The sequence below is a fragment of the Erpetoichthys calabaricus genome, chromosome 7 (assembly GCF_900747795.2).
Source record: "Erpetoichthys calabaricus chromosome 7, fErpCal1.3, whole genome shotgun sequence".
In the NCBI taxonomy this organism is placed as follows: domain Eukaryota; kingdom Metazoa; phylum Chordata; class Cladistia; order Polypteriformes; family Polypteridae; genus Erpetoichthys; species Erpetoichthys calabaricus.
In genome coordinates this window covers 194,998,546-195,009,621 of record NC_041400.2, presented here as the reverse complement: position 1 = coordinate 195,009,621, position 11,076 = coordinate 194,998,546, and the positions used below count along the sequence as shown (strand labels likewise).

General features: G+C 45.4%; 1 protein-coding gene across 10 annotated transcripts in view; it reads left to right on the top strand.

Annotated features, from left to right (window-relative positions):
• The window catches only part of LOC114655001 (collagen alpha-1(XXV) chain), a 149,216-nt gene that overhangs the window by 78,632 nt on the left and 59,508 nt on the right, over positions 1-11,076 (top strand). For all 10 annotated transcript variants that reach the window (XM_051929924.1, XM_051929920.1, XM_051929928.1 and 7 more), the window contains 2 exons: positions 70-120; positions 727-753. In XM_051929924.1, coding sequence (XP_051785884.1) covers positions 70-120; positions 727-753 — 78 coding nt within the window. The remainder of the gene's footprint in view (positions 1-69; positions 121-726; positions 754-11,076) is intronic.

Sequence of the window (11,076 nt, the reverse complement as noted above, 5' to 3'; positions counted from 1 at the left end):
ATTTAATGAATTATTTTCATACTGTAAAAAAAAATCTAAATTGAAAACCACTTTTTTTTTTTCTTGTAGATTGTTGGTCCCCCTGGAGCTCCTGGCCCCCATGGCCCCCCTGGTCCAATGGTAAGTGTTTTACCATTTTTGAAGAACGTTAAGGTTTAACTGTAGTATCTTTCGGATCTTAAACTGACAACAATGGGCTCCTGGTGGTTTCCTGGAAGCAAGCAAACTCAGCGTTTCCTGATCAGTTTTTCCCCAAACCGCCGGTCGGAGGACCCCCTGTCTCTGATTTAATGTCTCTAAATTCCCAAAGGGATAATCAGCTGCTTTATGTTGTAACGTTGGCCTCTCTGGGCACTCGCAAGTGGATCTGGGCCTCAAATCTAAAGTTAGTAAAGCACGTTGCTCGAAGTGAACACAATGAAATGCCCTAACAACAATCAATGAAATATGTAAATACTGTATCATAAAATTAAAATTGCATTAGGCAGACTCCTTCACTTGCTGTCTTTAAATCTGATTTCAAATCACACTTTGACTCCCTGGCCTTTGACCCCGTGTGACATGTCGACTATCTGCGTACTTTTTTATTATGAATTTCTTTTCCCCTTTGGTTATTGTGTGTCTGATATGTTGGGTTTTACTGGTCGGCCCTGATGTTGTTTTTAAAGTGCTTTATAAATCAATCAATCAATAAAGTGATGTGCTGTTGTCATTTTGTTCTTTCAGGGTCCTCATGGTTTTCCGGGGCCGAAGGTGAGCCTAACGTGACGTTTTACGTTTCCGTTCACTGGAGTCTCTCTCTTTTTTCTTGTTGTTTCTTTTCCCTTTTTCCACGTTCTGTCAGTTATTCACTTGTGGTGCTGATGGTGACGTTTCTCTCCTTGTTTCGTTGTTTTTGTTCCTCCAGACCCCTCCCTGTTTGTCTTCTTGATCCCCCCTTTTGTATTGTGTTTTACTATGAATGTCTTTTGTAATATTTCTAATATCCAATTAAGGAGCCATTCCAGGTTGAGTATCCCAAATCCAAAATACCAGAATACTCCAAAATTAGAAACTTGTTCTGCGCCACCAGTGGAAAAGTCAACACCGGAGTTGGTGGGGGGGTCTGTTTTATTAAAACTTTACTTGGATGTGAGCGTGAAAACTTGCTGAAGACAGTGGATCTGAATAACAAACGTGCCAAGTGAAAACGGGTTTACTCTGTCGGAGCTGAATGGTGGTTGGTGGGACGGGGACCCCCCCCATGTAGCTTAGAGCTCCGAGAAAGAATGACACACATGGGGAAGGGGGGAGTTAACGAGAAGCATTAAGCACCACGAGGAAACGACACACAATCGACAATGGAGCACTGAGTGTCATAAGGAAACGATCTGCGGTGTTTAAGTGGGTGGTCCGCCATGAAGCATTGACTCAGTTGACAAGCTCTGTCCCCAGCAACGTGACACCATAACCCCTGCATTCAAATGTGCCACCATAAAGATGGCAGGGGACTTGGGTGTTGATGGAATGTCACTGGTCACGGTTAACACCAGCAGCTTCCGTCTCACTGACTGTCCTTATTGAGTCCAATATGAGTGCAGTCGAGTGCTCCGATTACCTTAGGACGCTGCTGCGATACGTTATGTGGACACACACCATATGGAGAGGGAGTTTAGCACCTCACCGGTCAGTCATGGCCTGAATTCAGCACAACAGGTATGGCGGAGTGAAGTTGGGCTGAGATATTCCTGACCGGTCGGCCAGTTCTCTGTGACGTGACAACAGGCAGCCAATATAAACGTATGAATAACCAACAAACAGAGCAAATACGCAGCACTGGCCCTCTAAAAAGGGAACGAAAATAAAGTCTCTGCGTCACATTCGTCATTTATGACGTGTCATTTGTCTGCCACATCAGCGCACATTATAATAAGAACTCGGTGATATGAATTATTATGCATGAGAGTTTATCTAATGGACTGTCCTGTCCTGCTATACGGTTTTGAGACATGGACGCCATCCAGTGACTCCTTCATGTGTGTCCCTACCCGCTGGTTTGACTTTGTGTTGCTCACGGGGTCCCGAATGAGGCACATGACCTGCATTGTGAGGGAGCGTCAGTTACGACACTACGGCCATGTGGAGTGATTACCCGAGGGTGGTCCACCTCATTATTGAGGACCTGAGTGGCTGGACCAGGCACATGTAACCCCTGGCTGTGGCAGATAGACGGTCACTTCTGGACGGTGGGACTGGACCGCATGTCTGCCTGGGGGGGGTTGCCAACCAGGATCCTGAGCTGTTTAGTCGTGTGGTGGGTGCGGCAATGTGCTGTACCAGTGTATGGCCCCCCAGCCTGACCTGAGTTATCATTGTGCTGGTTTGGCTGCATTTTCTTGGCTGATCAAAAGTGTCACTGAGCTGTCCCATTATATGAAGAGGGTGGTCCAGATCTAACTATGCAGCTTTTAATGCAATGCAGGAAAACAATGCAAGGCAAAAGAATTGTTTGAAATATCTTGCAATAAATAAATGCAGGGCAGGTGGTGCCATCTATCGGCAACAAAAATAATTTTTTGTGAATTCTCTATGTAATAAACTTAATAAGTTATAGCGTAATGAAAATTGCATGATTAGATCTGGACCACGCTGTATATACTGTGACCACCAGGGGGCACCTCGTTGCCCTGACTTTGGACACAACTCACCCACAAACAGCGCCAGGTTCATTTAAATAAAGATTTATTAACAACTAGACATTAAGCCTGTTACAATAATGGGCGCTAGAACAGTAGTCCATAAACATTAGTAGGTACAGTCTATATTAAATGGCAAGGGACCTTTTACCTCATTAAATTTTTTCCGTAAAATGCCTGTAATTTTCTCTGACAGTAATACTGGCTTTGCTGTCCGTAATATGTGTTTAATTTTCTGTCACAACAGTTGGCAATCAGTAGATTCTCCCCAGCAACTGATGTAATGTGCGCGAAAATAAATCTACTTTTAAAAGTCATCGTATTGTAATATCATGAAAATTCGTATATTTAGGAAAACCCCATCAACAACTGACACTTTACCGGGCCAAGCTTCTTAATCGCAAATCTGACATCCTCAGAGTGAACACTTGCACAACAACAGGGAAGCTGGTCTCCGCGTCTCAGTACCTGATTGGATTTTTCGTGTTTTATGTTTAACGTCTTACCTCATTTACCGAAATCCGATTGGATCGGCCACGCGATATTTTATAGGTCCCACCCTCTCTGTCTTGTGTGACGCATCAGGCGGCCTTTGAAGCGTCGCACCATGCCCTGCGCATGCGCACTTCACCAGAAGACACACACGGACACTGGACGCACACAGGGGTTTTATTAAAGAGGATAAGGCAGGGTGGCATGGTGGCGCAGTGGTAGCACTGCTGCCTCACAGTAAGGAGACCCGTCTGGGTTCGCTTCCCAGGTCCTCCCTGCGTCGAGTTTGCATGTTCTCTCCGTGTCTGTATGAGTTTCCTCCCACAGTTCAAAGACATGCAGGTTAGGTGCATTGGCGATCCTAAATTGTCCCTATCGTGTGCTTGGTGTGTGTGCCCTGTGGTAAGCTGGCACCCTGCCCGGGATTTGTTCCTACCTTGTGCTCTGTGCTGGCTGGGATTGGCTCCAGCAGACCCTGTGTTAGGATATAGTGGGTTGCATTTTTCCAGGCTTCAGATCAATCATACAGCACACAAGCGTCGTCTCACTCCCTTCCTCCTAACTCCGGCTCACCTTTCAGGAGTGACTTGGCTTCTTTTATGCTGGACCCCGGAGTACTTGTGAGGTTAGGGTGTTATGTAATGGACGCACTGTCAGATCAGATGGAGAGTCACTCCTAAGAGTGCCCTCTGGCGGCACCCAAGAACCCTGACAGGGTTGCCCCTCAAAACTCCAATTCCCCCCATACTGTGACCAAACCAGAGAAGCACTGCCCTCCTTTACAGTGCATCCGGAAAGTATTCCCAGCGCTTCATCACTTTGTCCACATTTTGTTATCTTACAGCCTTATTCCAAAATGGATTAAATTCATTTTTTTCCTCAGAATTCTACACACAACACCCCATAATGACAACGTGAAAAAAGTTTACTTGAGATTTTTGCAAATTTATTAAAAATAAAAAAACTGAGAAATCCCATGTCCATAAGTATTCACAGCCTTTGCTCAATACTTTGTCGATGCCCCTTTGGCAGCATTTCCAGCCTCAAGTCTTGTTGAATATGATGCCACAAGCTTGGCACACCTATCCTTGGCCAGTGTTGCCCATTCCTCTTTGCAGCACCTCTCAAGCTCCATCAGGTTGGATGGGAAGCGCCGGTGCACAGCCATTTTAAGATCTCTCCAGAGATGTTCAATCAGATTCAAGTCTGGGCTCTGGCTGGGCCACTCAAGGACATTCACAGAGTTGTCCTGAAGCCACTCCTTTGATATCTTGGCTGTGTGCTTAGGGTCGTTGTCCTCCTGAAAGATGAACCGTCGCCCCAGTCTGAGGTCAAGAGCGCTCTGGAGCAGGTTTTCATCCAGGATGTCTCTGTACATTGCTGCAGTCATCTTTCTCTTTATCCTGACTAGTCTCCCAGTTCCCCACAGCATGATGCTGCCACCACCATGCTTCACTGTAGGGATGGTATTGGCCTGGTGATGAGCGGTGCCTGGTTTCCTCCAAACGTGACGCCTGGCATTCACACCAAGGAGTTCAATCTTTGTCTCATCAAACCAGAGAATTTTCTTTCTCATGGTCTGAGAGTCCTTCAGGTGCCTTTTAGCAAACTCCAGGCGGGCTGCCATGTGCCTTTTACTAAGGAGTGGCTTCTGTCTGGCCACTCTACCATACAGGCCTGATTGGTGGATTGCTGCAGAGATGGTTATCCTTCTGGAAGGTTCTCCCTTCTCCACAGAGGACCTCTGGAGCTCAGACAGAGTGACCATCGGGTTCTTGGTCACCTCCCTGACTAAGGCCCTTCTCCCCCGATCACTCAGTTTAGATGGCCGGCCAGCTCTAGGAAGAGTCCTGGTGGTTTTGAACTTCTTCCACTTACGGATGATGGAGGCCACTGTGCTCATTGGGACCTTCAAAGCAGCAGACATTTTTCTGTAACCTTCCCCAGATTTGTGCCTCGAGACAATCCTGTCTCGGAGGTCTACAGACAATTCCTTTGACTCCATGCTTGGTTTGTGCTCTGACATGAACTGTCAACTGTGGGACCTTCTATAGACAGGTGTGTGCCTTTCCAAATCAGGTCCAGTCAACTGAATTTACCACAGGTGGACTCCAATGAAGCTGCAGAAACATCTCAAGGATGATCAGGGGCAACAGGAGGCACCTGAGCTCAATTTGGAGCTTCATGGCAAAGGCTGTGAATACTTATGGACATGGGATTTCTCAATTGTTTTATTTTTAATAAATTTGCAAAAACCTCAAGTAAACTTTTTTCACGTTGTCATTATGGGGTGTTGTGTGTAGAATTCTGAGGAAGAAAATGAATTTAATCCATTTTGGAATAAGGCTGTAACATAACAAAATGTGGAAAAAGTGATGAAGCGCTGGGAATACTTTCCGGATGCACTGTATACTGGGAACAAATTGTCAGTCTCTTATTTGTTCACCCCGGGTAGCAATCTACCATCAACCCGGCCGGGTTGCACCTCCTTTCCTGTAGTCCTTCTGTTGTGGCCTCCTGGCCGGGTAAGGATCCATCTTCCATCTTAGCTGGCATGCCGGTCCATCCCGCACGGCACTTACAATACGCATATTCCGAAATCTGAAATCCTTCCTGTCCCTGGCATTTTGGGGTTAGGGATACTCAACCTGAATCTGCTGTGTGTCTTCACGTTAACAAGTGCGCAGTCGTCTCTGTCTCCTTGTCTGAGCTCTGAAGTTGTGACTTTTGTATAAAGTGAACCCTAAGCGTTGTTTCAGTACACATTTGCCATTAAAGGTCAAATACCAGTTGCCTTTCTATCAAAAAAGATGGTGGAGGACGATAACGGTCACTATGGCCATATATAGCAGGTCTTGTGCTGCTCGCAAAATTATTCTCGTGTTATTATGGGGTGTAATAGACAGCAGCTAAGTAGACATGGTGTGTTTTGCTCATTTTCCTGTTCAGCAGATGAAGGCCCAAGTTCAGAATTCAAGAACCAGGTGACCCCCAGTTAGGGGTGGCATTGGTGTGTCCCCTTACCCAACTTATTTCTTGTATGGCACAGAGCGCTGTGAAGAATTCTCAGTTAAAATACAAGTACAGATGATACTAAATACAGAACTGGTACGCTTATTGTTGTTATAAAGCAGAGAAAGACTAAGGTAGAACTGATTAAAGAAAAATGGTAGCCAACAATATCTGTTGTGACAGAAAAAGAGGACAACGATAAAGAGTTGGGGTGCCAAGACGGCCACCCCATATAACTGGATGCAGCTAAATTCAAAATAAAACACAGCAATTATTGCAGAGTCGTCTCTGCTGACGTGAGTCCCAAGATGGCGGAGTGTCCGGTTTTGCGCCCTTCTGACAGGAAGAGGCGTGTCCAGGTGGACGGACACTGGAAGTGATGTCAGAAGTGTGCTAGCTGTCAATCAGCTGGTCTTCAGAGGGAAGAATAAAGAGAGAGAGAGAGGTATTAGGTCACAGCGCCAACCCCTGGAGCGGCGGTAGAATTGCAGTCACTAGAGTCCTTCAGCTGTCCCCTGTACGGACCCACGTGACACTGTCCATTAATGACTTGATGAACTGTGGCCAGTTGACATCAGAGGAGATTAGCGTCATACAAGAGAAGTCAAAAACAAACTCCCAGTCCTGGAGACCTCGGCAAAACTGGCCGCCTATTCGCTCCTGGGTTTTCTATTAATGGAGTCTGTGCTGGTCGAACAATCAGATGAGAGAATCTGATGATTCCAAGGCTCCTTTATCCGTATGCAGGAGAGCAGCCTGGCAGTGGAGCAGTGGCACCGACTGCCACATCCAGATACAGAGAAGAGAAATAGAATAGAGGAGGGTTAGTTTAACAATATTTTATTAGTTATATTTCTGTACAAATGACTAACAAACAGAAATGGATTGTGTTCGGCTCATCAGCAGCTCTAGTCAGGGTATGCCGGACTTACGTCAGGAGTCTTCAGCCTGAGACTGAAGGAGCTTCTCCTATATATTAGCAGGAAGACCACTCCACAGTTTGCGGCCCTGTAAGTAAAAGCTCAACCTCCCACTGTTTTTATTAATCTTTGGAATTAAAGTAGGCCGCCATGTTGAGATCACAATGTCCGCTCTGGTTTGTAAGTAATAATAAGTTCAGATAAGTAAGCAGGGCCTCAGCCATGTTTATAATTTAAAAGCAGGATTTTGAAATCAGTCTTAAACTTAACAGGGAGCCAGTGTAATGACGTGAGGACAGGGGTTATGTGTTCGTACTTTCTAGTTCTTGTAATGATTCTTGCAGCAGCATTTTTGAATTAATTAAAAGCTGTATAACGAAAGATTAGAAAAGCCAGTGAACCAAAGTATTGCAGTAGTCGATCCTGCTAGAAATAAACGCATGAATTCATTTCTCAGTGTCTTGTACATTTAAAAAACATCTTAATCTGCCAAACGTTTTTAAGATGGAAGGAACATGTTTTGGGTATTTACACTGCAGCATCATTTTCCACATTAATCTAATTTGAATGTGGATGAGTGTGTGGATTATACTTTCCATCCATCAGTTTTTTAACCCACTTATCCTGTTTATCATTGCATATACAGAGGGCTACAGACCACCTGAGCAGCACTGGACACGAGGAGGGAGGCAGCCGTGCACAGGGGCCCTCGTACACACAGTCACGTTGGGTTAATTTACCGTCAACTTTATAAACAGGTTTTAAAGACTTCCACAATGCGCTTAAATGCACTTTAATAACCTGATTATTCTAAAATGTAATCTAAACCCTTAGAGAAAACCTTGGTTAATGATCTCTGAGAAACCTGGTTAACCTGATTAAAATTTTTTTTTGGCTTGAAAAATTACATTTTTATTAAATCTCATCCTTTCTATTGTAAAATATTCAAAATATTAAAAGTACAAATTCAGAAGTGTAAAAAGTATAATAATGATTGAGATAGACGACACACATGGGCACGCATCCCTCTGGGAAGGAATATGACAGACAGACAGACAGATAGTGTAAAAAGGCGCTATATGTGCGCCTGACACAGATTGGACATGGAGGCACACGTATAAAATAAATAAACTATTTGGGGTACGCCTTCCCTGTAATCCTCACAGGCACAACACAGTCCCAAGCACAATACACCAATACTACAGCACTCTTTCTCTGCACCACCACTCCTTCCAGGCAACCTTGTCCTCCTCCACCCGACTCTGGCCACTGAGTGGTCGTCGCTGGCTCTTTTTATAGTTCACCCGGAAGTGCTGCAGGTGCTCGATTGCCGAGACTTCTGAGTGTTGCAAAACCAGTACCCAGAGGGGTCCAGCAGCTCCTGCTGCAGCACCCCTTGGCAGCGCCTTTGGAACCCAACAGGGCTGCATGGAACTCCAACCCCCATGAAGCCCTAGGGAAGTCCGAGGCACCACTGCAACCCAGGGAGACTGCCATCTAGCATCCAGGGGGAGATATTGTGTTTCCCATGCTTGGAACATATGCTGCAGGGGCTTCCCGGCCGGGCATGGGCCCTGGCCATCCGTTACGATAGATAGATAGATAGATAGATAGATAGATAGATAGATAGATAGATAGATAGATAGATAGATAGATAGATAGATAGATAGATAGATAGATAGATAGATAGATAGATAGATAGATAGATATGACAGGTGCTATATAATAGATAGATAGATAGATAGATAGATAGATAGATAGATAGATAGATAGATAGATAGATAGATAGATAGATAGATAGATAGATAGATAGATAGATAGATAGATAGATAGATAGATATGAAAGGTACTATATGATAGAGAAATAGATGGATGGTATAGTAGGCAAGATTTTAAAAATTAGACAAATAGACAAGAAAAGCATTTTATTATAGATAGATAGATAGATAGATAGATAGATAGATAGATAGATAGATATGACAGGTGCTATATATTAGATAGATAGATAGATAGATAGATAGATAGATAGATAGATAGATAGATAGATAGATAGATAGACAGATAGATAGATAGATAGATAGACTGAGTTACTTTGTGCTACTGAGCTCCTGAACTGATAGGGTTACACTTGCTAATGTCCAATAGGCCACTGGATAGATGCATCGATTTGAAAGGCACTATACACAGTGACAGATATAATAATAATAATACATTTTATTAAATAGTGCCTTTCCCATGCTCAAGATAGTGCCTTTCACTCTATTTACTGTATCTATCTAATGGATGTGAAAGGTGCTATTTGATACATGATAGTGTTGGCAGGATTACATAGATCAATAGATACTTTACTGATCCCAAGGGATATTTCAGAAGACAGGCAGAAGATGCCAATGCCAGAGTGGGTACACTGGCATCCTAGTGAATGATAATGAATGGAAGGACAGGGGGGTGACAACCCGGCAGGACTATGGGCTCCCCCGCTACAATAAGAGACGGCTTCCCTGGGTGATTTTACCTCCGTCGATACCCGCAAGGCACTCTGGATATTGTAGTTTCCTAGAACAGAATTGTCGAGTTCCATGGGGGCCACCAGAGGGTGCTGCAGGGATTCCTCATCCCTGCTTTATTGGACTTGTGTCGGGCCACGCCCTAGTACCGGAAGTACTCCCGGGTCCGGGATAAAAGAAGCCGCGTAACTGTTGTTCCACTTTAAGGCTTCAAAAACTGTAACCCGTGTGATCCCTGTGTGGGGTCTCTGATGAAGTTCACCAGGGTTGGTTTCAGCCCAATAGCAAAAATTGTGCTTATTTACGCCGCCATTCAAATGGATTTGTGCCTTGTTGCTGACGTCACATGACGATGGCATCTCGATGAACGGTTTGCAGAATGTCGGTGCACAACTCTCTACGGCTCTCCCAGTCTCCCTCAGCGAGTTCCTGCACTGCCATCATTGTGTATGGATGGAAATGAAGGTCCTCATGCAAAATCAAAGACGTGTTGGAAATGCTGAAGGTAGAAGCGCGCTGAGCGTCTAGTAGACTGCACAATGGATGCCCTCACAGCTTAGATGTGTTCAGGCGTGGAGGACGGCCTGGAGGTTTTCTGTTCAAGTCGTACACCCGTCTGTCAAAATGTAGAATTGTTTTTTGATTTGAGATGTCACTGTCAGGAGGAATGCTGAAGTGCGTTCAGAAGGCGCGTTGCGTAGCGATGATGGATTCGTCGCTTCAGCAGCGAAAGCAACGGTGTGCACTGGACCAAAGCGTGTGGCAGACTGAAAACGACAAGGCATCGCCTATCAAAGGACCCCCCCAGCCCACTCCAACCCACTCGGCTGCCTCTGACCTTGAGAGATGGGGTACTTCATTTTGGCTCACCCTGTATCTCCCAGATGGCCTGGCAAAGCCTTGTGATCCCACAGAGTGAATTAGCAAGTTTAGTTTGGGAATCTGACATGTGGGCCTCACTGCTTAGACTGTTGCCCCTGCGACCCGGCATCGGATAAGCAGTGGGAAAGGAATAAATAAATGAAACGTTAGTCGTATTAAAAAAAAAAATAAAGAAAGCACATTTCATTTTGGGTGGCGCAGTGGGTAGCGCTGCTGCCTCGCAGTTAGGAGACCTGTGGGTTCGCTTCCCGGGTCCTCCCTGTGTGGAGTTTGCATGTTCTCCCCGTGTCTGCGTGGGTTTCCTCCCACAGTCCAAAGACATGCAGGTTAGGTGCATTGGCGATCCTAAATTGTCCCAAGTGTGTGCTTGGTGTGGCGCTTTATGTTGTAGGGCGGCACGGTGGCGCAGTGGGTAGTGCTGCTGCCTCGCAATAAGGAGACCCAGTTTTGCTTCCTGGGTCCTCCCTGCGTGGGTTTCCTCCCACAGTCCAAAGACATGCAAGTTAGGTGCATTGGCAATCCTAAATTGTCCCTAGTGTGTGTGTGTGTGTGTGCCCTGCAGTGGGCTGCTGCCCTGCCCGGGGTTTG